General features: G+C 41.3%; 1 protein-coding gene across 1 annotated transcript in view; it reads right to left on the minus strand.

Annotated features, from left to right (window-relative positions):
- The window catches only part of LOC122542442 (flocculation protein FLO11-like), a 33,587-nt gene extending 20,875 nt beyond the window's left edge, over positions 1-12,712 (minus strand). Inside the window, exons 1-4 of the mRNA XM_043680133.1 lie at positions 12,630-12,712; positions 9,268-9,379; positions 2,800-4,844; positions 1,403-1,467 (exon numbers count right to left, since the gene is read on the minus strand). Of these exons, the coding sequence (XP_043536068.1) occupies positions 1,403-1,467; positions 2,800-4,844; positions 9,268-9,328 (2,171 nt within the window). The 5' untranslated portion in view covers positions 9,329-9,379; positions 12,630-12,712. The remainder of the gene's footprint in view (positions 1-1,402; positions 1,468-2,799; positions 4,845-9,267; positions 9,380-12,629) is intronic.
- Between the last annotated feature and the right edge of the window lie 1,549 nt (positions 12,713-14,261).

Raw genomic sequence — 14,261 nt, forward strand, 5'->3', positions numbered from 1 at the left:
CAGGGAAATTCACCCTTTGATTCAGTTAGACATTGAATAGGCAAATAACCCATTATGCAGAATGGCAGAACTAAGATTACTTTTCAATTTAACATAAATTGAGAGTGTTAAGTTTCATATCTGTAAGCAAGTCCAAAACATTACAGAGAAACCTTGATTACCCAGCATTCGATTATCTGTATCTGGAGTTATCCAACGAGAATGCAAGGTTCCGATGCTTAGCCAAGTTATCTGGCAATTGATTAACCGAACAATACTCCCCGCCCATGTCCTTTGGATAATAGAGTTTCCCCTATAGCTTAGTGATGAGTTTCCACTCAATCACCTCTATTTGGACCCTCCCTTCTACCCTGAAGGAGGTTCCTCCCCTCATTGTGGGTGTAATAAGCTGGTGGTGGCTTCACACCATCTTGTCAATAGTGGCCAATAAACACCAGGCAAGGACAGAATGAAGCCAGGACAGCACCAGCTTTAAAATCTGAACACATTCAGGATCACAAATTGAAATTTTAAACTAGTATTGCTTTAGCCCAGGGGTAGGAAGCCATTGTTGCTTTGAGAAAGCAAAGCAGATCTAGAAGGCATAGGGTGAGGTGAAGGATACAAGATCTCCAGTGCAACTTTTTTCACACTGGAGGGTGGTACGTATACAGAATGAGCTGCCAGAGGAAGTAGGGAAGGCTGGTACAACTGCACCATTTTAAAAGGCATCTGGACAGGTATATGAATAGGAAGGATTGGGAGGGATATAGGCAGGTGGGACTAGATTGGGTTGGGATCTCTGGTCAGCATGGAGAGGTTGGACTGAAGAGTCTGTTTCTGTGCTATCCATTTTTTTGGCTGACTCAACACCAAGTTGTAAGATTTTTAACATCTCCAGTTTTTAGTAGTTATTGGAGGTGGAGGCATGGGGTTGTCTTTTTACAGTGTTATCACCATGCAATAGCCCCACTGCAACTTTAAGGCCAGCATGGGATGGAACCCAGAATCCTGGTTCTGTCCAAATTCAGACACCACTTGGTACTAGTGAGCAGTCACAGTAAATCAACATCCCTTCAATCTAAATGGAGGTGGTCTGACTGGGATATATACACGTTACAAGATAAACAAGATAGATGGGTCTAATGTAGAGGACAGTATTTAAGATAGAAGTGATTTAACAACTGAATGATTTATTTTCAATAAAATGTTCAGATGAAGCAATAATGTGGGGCTGCCAGTTTTGGACTGGGGTGGACAAGTTGAAACTCATGACACCAGGTTTATTTGAAATCAAACTTGAGTGCTACTTAGTCAGCTGAACCCATTTCTGTCAACGGACATGACACCAGACTGATGAAGTCATTTATATTCAGATTCCAAGAACCTAACTCAAAAAGGAATGAAAGTAATTCCTACTTACGCAAAACTGAGGATCTTGGTTTCGAGAAAGCTGTCACCATAGCGAGCAGAAAATATGGGGTCCAGCTGAAACAAATGGCATCTCTTGAATTGCATTGCAAACCAGCCATCCAGCTAACTGACCCTCAACTCCGACCCCAACTGAAGTGACCATGACTGACTTCCTCCTCAAACTCACCCCTCATCTGAGGCAGTGACCCTCAGGTTAAACCACTAGTTATCTCTCCAATGAGAGCAGTACCATTGTCCTTTTGAACTATGACAACTTTATATTGTCTCAAGAAATTATAATTATGCAGTGAGTTTAACAGTGGAACAATGCAAAAATACAACCCTCCTTGATTGAAATTCTAGTGGGACAATAGATTGTCAAAACTGTAAGGAAAATGGTGCTAGGCAATATCTAAATTTCTGCTTGATTGATTCAGTTAACCCATTAGGTCTACTTGTCTCAACCTCCCAACAGTTTACATCTGTAGTATTTACCCTAATTCTGCCCTTCCAAAAAAAGTAATAAGAGCCAATTTAGTTCAGATTGTATTACCACCCACTACAGAAATAAAGTCCTTCCTTTCTTGTAAAGTAACAAAGTAAATACACATTCATTTGATCCCATGGAGAGCTACAGCATAATAGACTGGGTTTAAGAGTCAGTGGTCAAGCCCACATTATGGGAAAAAAATGACAAAAGGTAAGCAATCCTTCAAAGTGATTTGATTACACTAAGACATTGCTACTTTTGGTGAAAATCAAGTCAACTGCATTCATTCCAGCTTCAAGCACATTATAGATAAGTGCCCCGTGAAGGGCCATTTACAGTGAAAGCCTAGAAACAGACCCATTGGTCCAACTAGTCCATGCCAACCATATGGCCCCACTTGCCTGCATTTGGCTTATATCCCTCCAAAATCTTTCCAATTTACTTATCCAAAAGTCTTTTTAAATACTGTAATTGTTGACCCACAATCACCACAAGTTTACGGACTTCCTCTGGAAGCTCATTCCACACAAACCAAGAGAAAAAATTTCCCCTTGCGTCTCTTTAAAATCTCGCTCCTCGCACCTTAATGTGCCCCCCGTCTCGAAATCATCCAGCCTTTGAGTTTTAACACCTACCATTAGCTATCTATATCCCTCATGCTAAAAACTTTCCTAAGGTCACCTCTCAGCTGCCTATGCTCCAGCAGGCAAAAGGTCTAGCCTTTATAACTCAAACCCTCCACTCCTAGCAACATCCTGGTAAACCGAAGCTGGAGAGGGTTTTGTAATATCTGTCCTACAACTGGGTGACCAGAACAGGATACTACTCCAGAAGAACTTAGAGCTTGTCGATTCATTAACTGGAGTCTTTCAAAGCTTTGGTTAAATAGTTTTTAAAAAATGAATCTACATACTTACAGTTGCTTTCACCATTGCCTCCAGCTCTTTGTAGGCTTCTGAAGATTTATTACTCAAAGTATCTGTATAGTTTTGATTCAGGATTTCAAACTGCAATTGAAGGGGATTGCGGATGACTGAACTATGGGTGTATGAAGCAGTCTGACTGGATTCTATTGTCAAACTGCTGCCTTCAGGTTCCAGTCCACTAGTTGTCATTGTAAAAAGCTGCATGCCAGGGTCACTGGTTTTCAAGTAACTGCCAATAATTGAACTGGTTTGAGGAGCCATATAGCTTGTACTGTCCATGGAAGTGGACAGTTCCTCAGAAATGCTCTGTTCCCAGTTGCTGGAAACAGATTCAGCTCCAGAAACACTAGGCTGAAAATTGGGAGTAGATGAAGTTCTAGAGAAGTACTCAGAGTCACCAGGAAACTCACTAGTTGTGGCAATATCTTTACCAATAGATGGTTGTCCATAAGGTAGTGCTGTAGAAAATTCCACAGAGGTAGAGGACGACCAAGTGGTAGCTACAGAAGTGCAGTGTTCACCCTCTGAAACAGATGGTGGCCAATTGGTCCCAATGGAAGAGGAAGGGGTGGAGTACACATCCTCAGAAACATCTGGAGATGGATAGTTAGCCCCAATGGAGGAAGGGGCTGTGGAGTACATACTTTCTGAAACATCTGGAGATGGCCAATTTGACCCAGTTGAAGAGCGAGCAGTGGAATACACATCTGAAACATCTGAAGACTGATAGTTAGCCCCAATGGAAACAAAGTACATATCCTCTGCAACATTTGGAGATGGATAGTTAGTCCTAATGGAGGCAGCAGTGGAGTACATATCTGAAACATCCGAGGACAGCCAATTGCTCCCAATGGAGGGAGCAGTTGAGTACATATCCTCTGAAACATCTGGAGATGGATAGTTAGCCCCAATGGAAGAGGTGGTTGTGGAGTATATACTTTCTGAAACATCTGGAGATGGCCAATTGGTCCCAATGGAAGAGCGAGTGGTGGAGTACACATCCGCCAAAACATCTAGAGATGGATTGTTAGTCCCAATGGAGGGAGCAGTAGAGTACATATCCTCTGAAACATCCGAGTACAGCCAATTGCTCCCATTGGAGGAAGCAGTTGAGTGACCATCCTCTGAAACATCTGGAGATGGATCATTAGTCCCAATGGACGAAGGGGCTGTGGTGTATACATCCATTGAAGCATGTGTTGCTTGCCACTGGTTACCCTGTGCATTATTGGGTGATCCAGTGGAGTCACTAGACCAAGAGGTAGACAGCTGCATAAATAAAGCGGAGGTAATACTGCTTGTATTAGCTGCAACAGTAGATTCTATGCTAAACACAGGAAGAGTTGACTCATTTGTGGACTCTGATCCAGGTGTGATTGTTTGTTCCACTGATACAAATTTATAAGCACTAGACTCAGCATGTTCTGAAGAGATGGTGCTCAACTCCATTTCATCAACAGGGAGTGCATGGTCAAGAACTGAGGAGCTTGGCAAATCACCTGGTACACTAGGTAATGTTGATCCCACAGAGCTAATTGGAGACTGGGTTGAAGACATAATGGGAACAGTCAGCTCTCTGTGCCAAGTTAGTTTCCCATCTCCACTGGATATTTCAGTTGTTGGACCAGTTGAAGACTCCATTAGGTGTGGAGTTGTAGAGATCATATTGATATGTTTGGCCTGTGCTTTCCTGGTGAACGGAACAAAGTAGCTCGAAACCATTTCTGTTGGCTGAACAGTTACCAAGTTAAGTGAACGTTTGTTAGAGGTGGATGTTTCTTCAGATACAGATTCCATTCCTTCACTTTGAAGACCAGTTTCACGGTTGTCAATGCTCAAACCCACTGTAGCTGCTAGAGATCGGTCAGTATGTGGAAACTCTGGTTTCCAATCGCCTGTTGCTGTAGATATACTTGAGTGTGCACTCAAAGAAGGAGTTATGGAGAGCTCTTCTGATGTGTGCGCTTCAGCTGGGGTATTTACCGACAGCAATTGATTCATAATGTCCTCATCTACTGGTGCTCCAAAGAGACCTCCTGAAGAGTAGGAGAAAGAAAGTAGAGTAATAACTTAAACAGAATTTGATCTTTTATTACAGATCAAAATAGACATTTATGAAAGCCTGAACACCCATGTTGAGGCCTGGATGACTCAAGTATCTGAATCCCTGATTTTCCCCTTACCAAGCTGACAATGGACCAGGGTAGAAGTGGGTCCTGCAGATTAGAGTGGTGCTGGAAAAGCACAGCTGGTCAAGCAACATCCAAGGAGCAGGAAGAAACAAACAACGATGTTTCAGGCAAAAGCTGGGGAGACTCAGGGGTGGAGACATAAATTGACCAGGGTAATGAGCAGAAGGACAATGGTATGACTGGAGGGGCAAAGTCAGAACTTTGGAAGCCATCTCTGCACTGACCTGAAGGATGACACTACACTATGCCAGCAAAGGTCATTAAAGGGAAAAAAGGGACTGGACAGAGGATGGGATTGTAATGAAATGAAGGAAAGCATTCCACAAAAGCAAAATATTGCTTAGGCTGGAAATCATCAGGTCAGACAGCATTGTGGGGAATGGAAAACAGGCCAAAACTTTGGGTTTTTTTTTATAAAGTGTGAGTTTTAATCAAATATGTTTATAGGATGAGAGAGTCACCAGTATTGCTTATCCCAACTGTTCAGGAGGGACAGAGATGCTGATGGAGCATTGTTATGACAACATGTAGGAGTGTTTAAGACAACAGCTGAAGTAAGCTCATTGCAAAGGGAACTGTGATTAGGAGCACACAATCACTATTTTGATGAGGCATGCAAATGGGCCACTGAGGAAGAGCAAATCTCAACTCCCAGTTAGGGAGATGTAAACAACACAGGGGTCATGGATAGCAGTGAATGGTGTTCAGGGGAATGAATTTAAGGACTGTCAGTGGATCCTTGCCAAACTCCAAGCAATGGGGGTAGGGAAGAAGGTCAGCAAGTCCTGAGTGAATGGAGTAATTGGTCTTGCTACAGAGAAGAGCACACAAAGAAAAGGCACAGGCCAATGCTGGCCTTTGAGGAATCTCAAACCTGGAACAGTAACAAGTAGGAAGATCGAATGTAGAAGGTTGGGCAAGAACAAAAAAAGGAACAAGGTGAGGGAGCAGGAAGAGAATGCTAGTTAAGAATTAAAATTAGTTAGAATTGCAACCATGTCAATAGACAGGGGCTCAACACAGTTTGATGGCAATATATAGCCTAATTGGTAATAGGGTAGGCTGGGGATATGGGAGAATCATTCAAGCATCTGTCATTTGATAGAAGTTCACAGATTTCTCATGTACTACATTTTAGAAAGGAGCAAGACAACCAAGTGAGACAGTGTACTGAGGTGCAGGCAGTCAAAGATAGCCTGCCTACAGCAACAAGTGGCAGCATGGGGAAAAAAAATCAGCAACCAGCCAGGGTTACTTTACCTAGAAGACAAATTTAGTCATATCCCAACAGATCTGGAATTGCAGCATGGGAAGAAGTGGAGTCAGTGACACTGCAGGCTGGTAGAAATCAGTGGTTGATACTACAGCAATGACACCAGCATGAACAGATCAGAAAATATTAGTTTTGTCTTGTTTAGCACTACCTGTCAATTATGACAGACAAATATGGTCCACACAGTTTGCTAAGAATTAAAATGTTGGCTTTCTGCAGGTGATAATTTATAGCCATCTCCTGTTGAATGGTAATGTGTTCTTCCACATATCATCCTTCTTTGCCATCCATATAACTTCCAGCCAACATATCAACATTGCCTTCAACATCTAGACAGCCAAACCACAACTATATTATGAAGCAAAACATCTGTAAAAAGTCCTGTAAGCAACCCAGTAACAGGTCACTATGGAGATGCTCAAGGACTTTTGTTGTGCACTTTTCTCCAAACTGGGTTGTAGCTTTAGGACAGCCAGGAATTATTCCTTTCCCACCACATCCTCTCAAGAAAACCCATCATGCAGACGCAAGACAGTGGTGATCAACCATTTTATCACAAGCACAGTTGTTGGTTTGGAGACATACAGTCTACATCTAAATTTTGATGTTTGCAAGAAATTGAAGTGAGAAAGGCATTGGTTAGGACATGGACAAGATCTAAAACAAGTTGCTTGACTTACAGCTGCAGTATCTGTGCATGTTTAGCCCTAACAAGGCAGTCTCTCCCAAAAACTTGTTATAACACAATGAATAATGCTATGTCAATCTAAGCAAAGAATGGTAGTGCAACATTACAAAATAAGTGAAATAATGCAGTTAGTAGTTTAGACTATTGCTTATACCCAGTTTTAAAGTGTGGGATGTAAATTTATTGGAATTACTTTAAGAGATCTACAGGGCAAAAAATAGAATGGGCAGGTCAAGGCATTTTTTCTCAACATTCAAGGCTTGGGTTTAGAAGAGTAGAGGGGACTTGATTGAACAAGATCCCAGGTGGTCTTGCCAGGATGAGACAGTCACCCACCAAGCTCTCCCCACATCGAGGGAGTGTCATTGACCTGTTCCTCAAAAAACGTGGAGTTTTGAATATTCAAACCAGAATTGGAGAGAATTTTACTAAGCTGGGCAGGCAGTGAAAAAAGGTACAAAGAAAATAGAGTGATTAGGTGAGCAAGGTTCCATATTCAGAGGTAAAGCAGACTTGAAAGGCCTAGTGGCACATTCTAAATTTATGTTTGTATCCCTTTGTCAGAATAATCCCTACCATTCTGACCTGTCCATTGCACATATATATGCAAAGTGGGATCATGTTAAATGAATCTCAATATAGGTACACCATATGAGAGCATTCTGCTGGATCAAGTGGAGTACTACTGAGTTCCTTATCCATTAGTGGTGTTCTATGGATCTAAAGATATCCAAAGACAATGGCTTTTCTTAAAAAAGACAGCTCTAAATGTTTCACATCATTGTGGCCAAATATTCCAAATCATTTCACAACTAATATAGTGCCTTAAAGTTTAATCACTCAATGTTGGAAATAGCAACTACATTTAAATCAGTGATTTCTCAGTGCTGCACAGAGAAGGTGCCATGTTTCAACTGAAATGTTTGGGAGACAAAAAGATCCCCATGGGACAGTTTCAGAGCAAGATCATACCCCAGTGTCCTAGCAAATACCTTCCCCTCAATGTACATCACAAAAGCAGTCAGATTATATTGTTCATATGATTGTTGCTTCACCATCCCTCCCCCATATAGGTGACATTTCAGAAAATACTTCAGCTGAAAAAGTGATCTGGGATGTACAGTGACCACATAACAAAGTTTTGCTTTCACTAAAGTCCTGCAAACTGCAAAAAAACTAAACCTACTCAAGTCTAGGGACAGATTATACAGAGTGACAGTACCAGTCAGCACAGAAACAGACCTTTAGTCCAACTAGTCAATGCTGACCATGTTCCCAAATTATTCTAGTCCTATATCCCTTCAAACATTTCATATTCATGAACTTACCAAAATTTTTTTTAAACATTGTAACTGTACCCACATCCACTACTTCCTCTGGAAGTTCATGCCATACAAGCCACTCAAACATTCTCACCTTATAAATATGCTCCCTAGTCTTCAAATCCCCCCCACCCTAGGAAAAAGACACCTGCCATTCACCTTATCTATGCCCTCAAGGTCACTCCTTAACCTTGTATGCTCCAGAAGTCCCAGGTTATCCAGCCTCTAACTCAAAACCTTCCATTCCCAGCAACATCCTTGTAAGCCTCTCAACCTTATGATCATAGGCCAAAAATGGTAACCATCTGCCCATAGATGCTGACTCCATGTTCTTATTTCAGATATTCAGTATCTACTCAGATATTTGCTTTTTAGGTATAAGGGCTAAAAAGAAAATCAGCCATTGTTTTAAGCAGCAAGAAATTCTCCTCAATGTGAATGTTTGTGAGCACGGGAGGGTCGGGCAGAAATGGATTTTTCTTAAAGAAAGTGCTGTATTCTGAAGAGACCACTAGCAGTGCAGTGCACCACACCTGCCTACGGTGAGCAAACATTTTCACATTGAGTTTAAACACAAGCTTCAAACTCAGGTAGAGAGTGTGCTACATCCAAGACAGACTAGTGCTATTGGGCTAATTGTGCAAGAGCAAGTAGGTTTGGGCAGTAAATGCTGGCAAGCCAGCAACACCACAACCCAAAAGTCAATTTAACAAGTTGAACACTTCTGCAGAATGGAAAAATACACTGAAGCCTTCAGTCTCAAAGTTGGAAAAGTGGCAACTCTGGTTAGTTAAGGGGCTTAGCTATGAAACATGAAAAATGGATGGAACATTTAAAATGCTGATAGTTCAGCAGGATAGCCACCAACCACAGACATTTTAAGAAACATTTTGTGAACACAATTCCTCATTGGACATTACATGGGCTGCACATTAACTGCAATGTTACAGATGAACCAGAGTCAATAAGTCACAAAATGCTTACCTATAGTCACAAGTATGGTAAGCAGAGGAAAATATATTTTAGGATAATGCTGCCACTTCATGTTTGATTTATTCAAGTGCTCTTCAACCAATGCAAACCATTCTTAGGAGACCTTTGAATTAAAAAAAAGTGAAAAATGATTAAGAATGCTTTTCTTGAAAGAGCCTGATGAATGGAAGGACTGGATAGACAATTACACTCCCATTCCTGGGAGACTTCTAAACTAGGAATGACAAATACAAGGCAGCCATTGATAAAAATCATAATGCAGGGAGAAGTTTCCTTTCCAGAATCAGTAGGATGAGAACTTGGCAATTGCACAGAAGTAATGGAGACAACTGGTAAAGACATGTTTGGAGGAGGAAATTAGAGAAGTGCATGAAAGGAAAAAAAAACTAGAAAGTGATGGCCAAAAAGGGCAAAGGACACACCCTAGTATAAGCATCAGCATATGCCAGTTAGGCCAAATGCTCCTGTATATGCTTTGATTTTAAGTAGCTAATGGTCTCAATTTTGCAATTTTTAAATAAGAGATAGGAAGGGAAATACTAGATGGGACAGTAGTGGCTCAGTGGTGAGCATAACTGCCTCAGTGCCAGGGACCCAGGTTCAATTTCATCCTCAGACAACCCACACAGTTTGTACGTTCTTCCAGTGTCTGTGTGGGATGCCTCCCACAGTCCAAACATGTGCATTTAGGTGGTTTGGCCATGGGAAATTGCCCCATGGTATCCAGGGATCTACAGAATTGGTCAATTTGACATGGAAAATGCAGTGTTAGAGATGGGGGTGGTCTGGGTGGGATAGTTTCAGCAGGTCAGTGCAGATCTGATGGGGCTGAATGGCCTTTTTCTGCACAGTAGTGATTTTACAAAACGAGACTTTATGTTATCCAAACTCCACAAGGCTGAAATGATAGAGCATTTTTTTTTTTAAAAACATTGAGCTGCTGCACAGATCATTTCTCCAAAGAAATTAGTACATCCGTGGATAGTCCAAAATACCAAGTAAGAACCAAACACTAGATGAGTTCAGTAAACAATTGAGAAGCTGGTTTATGATGCATTTGTAACTACAAATTCAACAGTTAAAATCACTTGTAAAAAGGCAGCATTTTACACCTGGCCAGATTGTTGAAATTAAATCCTGAAAGACATTTAGTTCCATCTGGGACCACCTGCTCTTAACTTCCATCAAGAAGATTTGGCCAAAAGCCCAAGATTAAAGCAACATAAACCTACAATTTGCAGTTGAGATTTAAATCATTCGTTACGACAGAAGGACCATGAAAGAGAATGTTACTACAATCACTTTGTAAAACTGCACTGTAAAGTTAACTATCAGAGTTTGCCTTTCAAGAGGTTGAGTCGCAAATATTCAATATTATGTTCAAACGCCCAATCTAAAATTTCCTACAGCTAGTCTGAAAAGTCACTATATTTAAGATTTGCAAATACCTTAATTACAAGGACAAGTGAAACATTTTCCTGCCTCCTGGTTAGGTCCCATTTGCTTTTTGGCATAGAAACAGCAATTGGCTCCATGCTTTGGTGCAAGCCTCTACATTGAAATAAAACCACGCACACAGACTACAGGGTCAGTTGGTCAGGGTACTGAACCCAGATCAAAAAAAAGCTCATTCGCCAAGAGTTGAGAATTATTGTAGAATCCCTAGTGTGTGGGAGCAGGCTATTTGGTCCACTGAGTTCACATCAACCCTCCAAAGAGCATTCCATTCCTCCTACCCTCTTTCTCATGGGTGAGCCCACCTAGCCTGCACAGCCTGGACAGTGTGGACAATTGAGCATGGTCAACGCACCTAAACTGCACATCTTTGGACTGTGGGAGGAACCCCATGCAGACATGGGGAGAACATGTAAATTCCACAATGACAGTCACCCGAGGATGGACTTGAACCCAAGTCCGTGGTGCCGAGAAGTAGTAGTGTCAACCATGGCCACTGTGCTGCTCAACCTATTGATCCTACATTTACAAAGGCTGAACCGGAAGTTAAAAATCACAACCATTCTAAATCTTTGACTGTTGGAAAAACCTAGCCTATGGGAAAGAAGCCACTAAAGTTTACCAAAATGGCTCAGAGATACAGGAGCAGGCTACTTACACAGATATGGCCAATAGTTACCAGCAACACAACTAACAAGTGTCACATACAAATATTTATCCTTACCAACCTGTTGCATCAGGATAACTAGAGTTTCAAATGCAACATGAGACTGAAACCAAGTTTTAACCATTTGCACACCCCCTGCCTAGTTTGGGGTGCTTGGTATGGAATATACTTTTTCCTCAGACCCTTGTTGCTGGACAACACATCTTTCCAATGTGCTTGAAATTCCAAGCTACCCACAATAAAATAGCTCAATAAAATTCGAGCCATCAGGAGCTAAGAACACAAAAACAAGTTTCTCACATGCTATACCTTCAGAGAGAGAGAGACACACACACACTTGTACTCGACAAAGTTAGTGATTAAATATAGTCAAAAACTTCAAACCACCTTCTGCCACCAGCCGATTACATATTGGACCAAGTATAACTAAAAGCAGACTGATCCTTCCCTATTTATCATGTTAAATTAACAAACTACTTGCACTCATTTGCCTTTCAATACCTACAGTTATTGAAACTTTAGTTCCCAGAACCTCTCGGGGTACCCAATCACTTTGTATAGATAACTACAGGGGCCGTAACATGACAAAGTCAAGGCTTTTAGGGGTGGGGAAGAGGAGTTGGTACAATGCAAAATCTGGAAAGCTTTTGCAAACTCAAAAAATGAAAATTGATAAGAAAAAGCAAAAGGAAAATATCTGAAGTTGCCTTTTATTCGAAACTTGGAAGGGAGCAGGAACATCAGTTAAAAACGGGAAAGCGGTGACAAAACAAGGGGGAAGTACTGATTGAACAAACTGACAGCGTTGTAGGAGACAAACTTCCAAAAACAGGTTAACCAAGGGAGTTTATTTTAACAATTGCTTGAGAGCTTAACACGCTATTGTGGCGCGATATAACCCACTCTTCAAAACCTTACAGCGTGATATAAGGGGAAGAGAAAAACAAAATATTTACCCTCCGATTAAGACCAAAGGCTCAACTGTTTTAAATAAATCAATGTTAGAAACTTTACACAAACGTCATCGAAGTTTAAGATCAAATTTCAACAGCACCTTACTCGAGATAAGCGAACAGACCACATTTAAACCATCATTTCAGAGTTTAAGGAACTTGGTTCCCACAGCTAGTGGGGATGAATGGAGAATACAACTCAACGTTTTATTTTCAAGGCAAAAAACTAACTTCTCAAATGAGAAAAGCAGTAGATTAAAACAAAAGTCCCGCCATACCCTAAAAGAGAACCAGCTGCTCGCAGCTTCCTACAAAAAAAAAGTTAAGTAAAACGTTGAAACCTCCCGCCATTTATCTTGTTCCCGTCACCTGGTCACAATTGGATTAATGGTTTCAATCTGTTCACCCCCTCCCATTGGCTATTACAGAGTGTAAGGTGCATTTACCATTGGGTTAGTCTCTAGGAGAGTCTCACATTAAGTTCCATTATCCCTATTTCTCCAACATTTTCTCAAATGTGTTTAAGATTTCTATTTATTGTTGTAGACATTTAACTCGTCCGTGAAGCAATTGGTTCCTTCACTTTAGTGTTTAGTCTGGAAATGAATTAACTGGTCCCTTCTACACAATAGAATTATGTAAAAATGCATCTTCTACTTTATTTCCGGCTCTGTAAGAGGTAATTTCGGTTTAAACTTTAAGATGTGCCTGGACCACAGACTGATCTATAATAAAAGACAAAACCTTTGTTTCTTTTCTAACAACCATTTTATATACTCAAAAGTAGAGTAGTTTAAATTGTGCAGAATGCTGACAATTTGTGAGCTATAGTGAAAGCGAGCAGGCTCTTGATTAATGAAGCCATTCACACAGCAGAGAAGGATGAGTCCTTCGCTGATAAGACTCCAGGATGGGAGTGCGACTTGAGACATCTGTTTCAAGATTAAAGCTTTTGACTGATAAGACTACAGGGTGAGAAAAACAACAAACTTTGGAGACTCTGGAGCCTTTTGTTGCAGACTTTGTGATAAAAATAATGATGTTTTTAAGAATGTGAACCTCATGGCTTGTTGGAGCCAAGGAGAGGAGGGACTTGTCCTATAAATAATGGAGACTTTGTAAGCCTCAGCGCGCCTTTTCTTTAAGGGTGCCCGACTCTGCAGACTTGACTTGTTAATAAAACTTTGTTTTCCTGAATTTGTCTAGAGCGATTATTGAGAAGCGATTTTCGTTTCTAACAGGCTCCATTTGTTTTTTCTAATCCTTCCTCTCCCCCTCCCCCCAAATGATCTTGTGTGTTTAATGTTGAAAAGGTAAGCTTGACAAACTTAGAGGTTCATAAATGTTGGGTTCTGTCCTGTTAGGATGCAGTAAACCTTTAAGGGACATGCTCCTGAAATCGTCATAGCATATAACCTGAGGATATAAAGGGCTTAGTCTTTCTCTTAGCTTGGGACATAGAGCTGTACAGCTCGGAAACGGACCCTGTGATCTAACTTGGCCATACTGACCAGATAGTTTAAATTAATCTAGTCTGATTTGCCAGCATTTGGTCTATATCCCTGTAAGCGGCACGGTGGCACAGTGGTTAGCACTGCTGCTTCACAGCGCCTCAGACCCGGGTTCAATTCGCGCCTCAGACGACTCTCTGTGTGGACTTTGCACATTCTCCCCATGTCTGTGTGGGTTTCCTCCGGGTGCTCCGGTTTCCTCCCACAATCCAAAAATGTGCAGGTTAGGTGAATTGGCCATGCTAAATTGTCCGTAGTGTTAGGTAAAGGGGTAAATGTAGGCGAATGGGTCTGGGTGGGTTACGCTTCGGCAGGTCGGTGTGGACTTGTTGGGCCGAAGGGCCTGTTTCCACACTGTAATTAATCTAATCTAAAAGCCCAATTACAGTATTGTTGTTA

Source organism: Chiloscyllium plagiosum, chromosome 40 (genome assembly GCF_004010195.1).
Source record: "Chiloscyllium plagiosum isolate BGI_BamShark_2017 chromosome 40, ASM401019v2, whole genome shotgun sequence".
NCBI lineage: Eukaryota > Metazoa > Chordata > Chondrichthyes > Orectolobiformes > Hemiscylliidae > Chiloscyllium > Chiloscyllium plagiosum.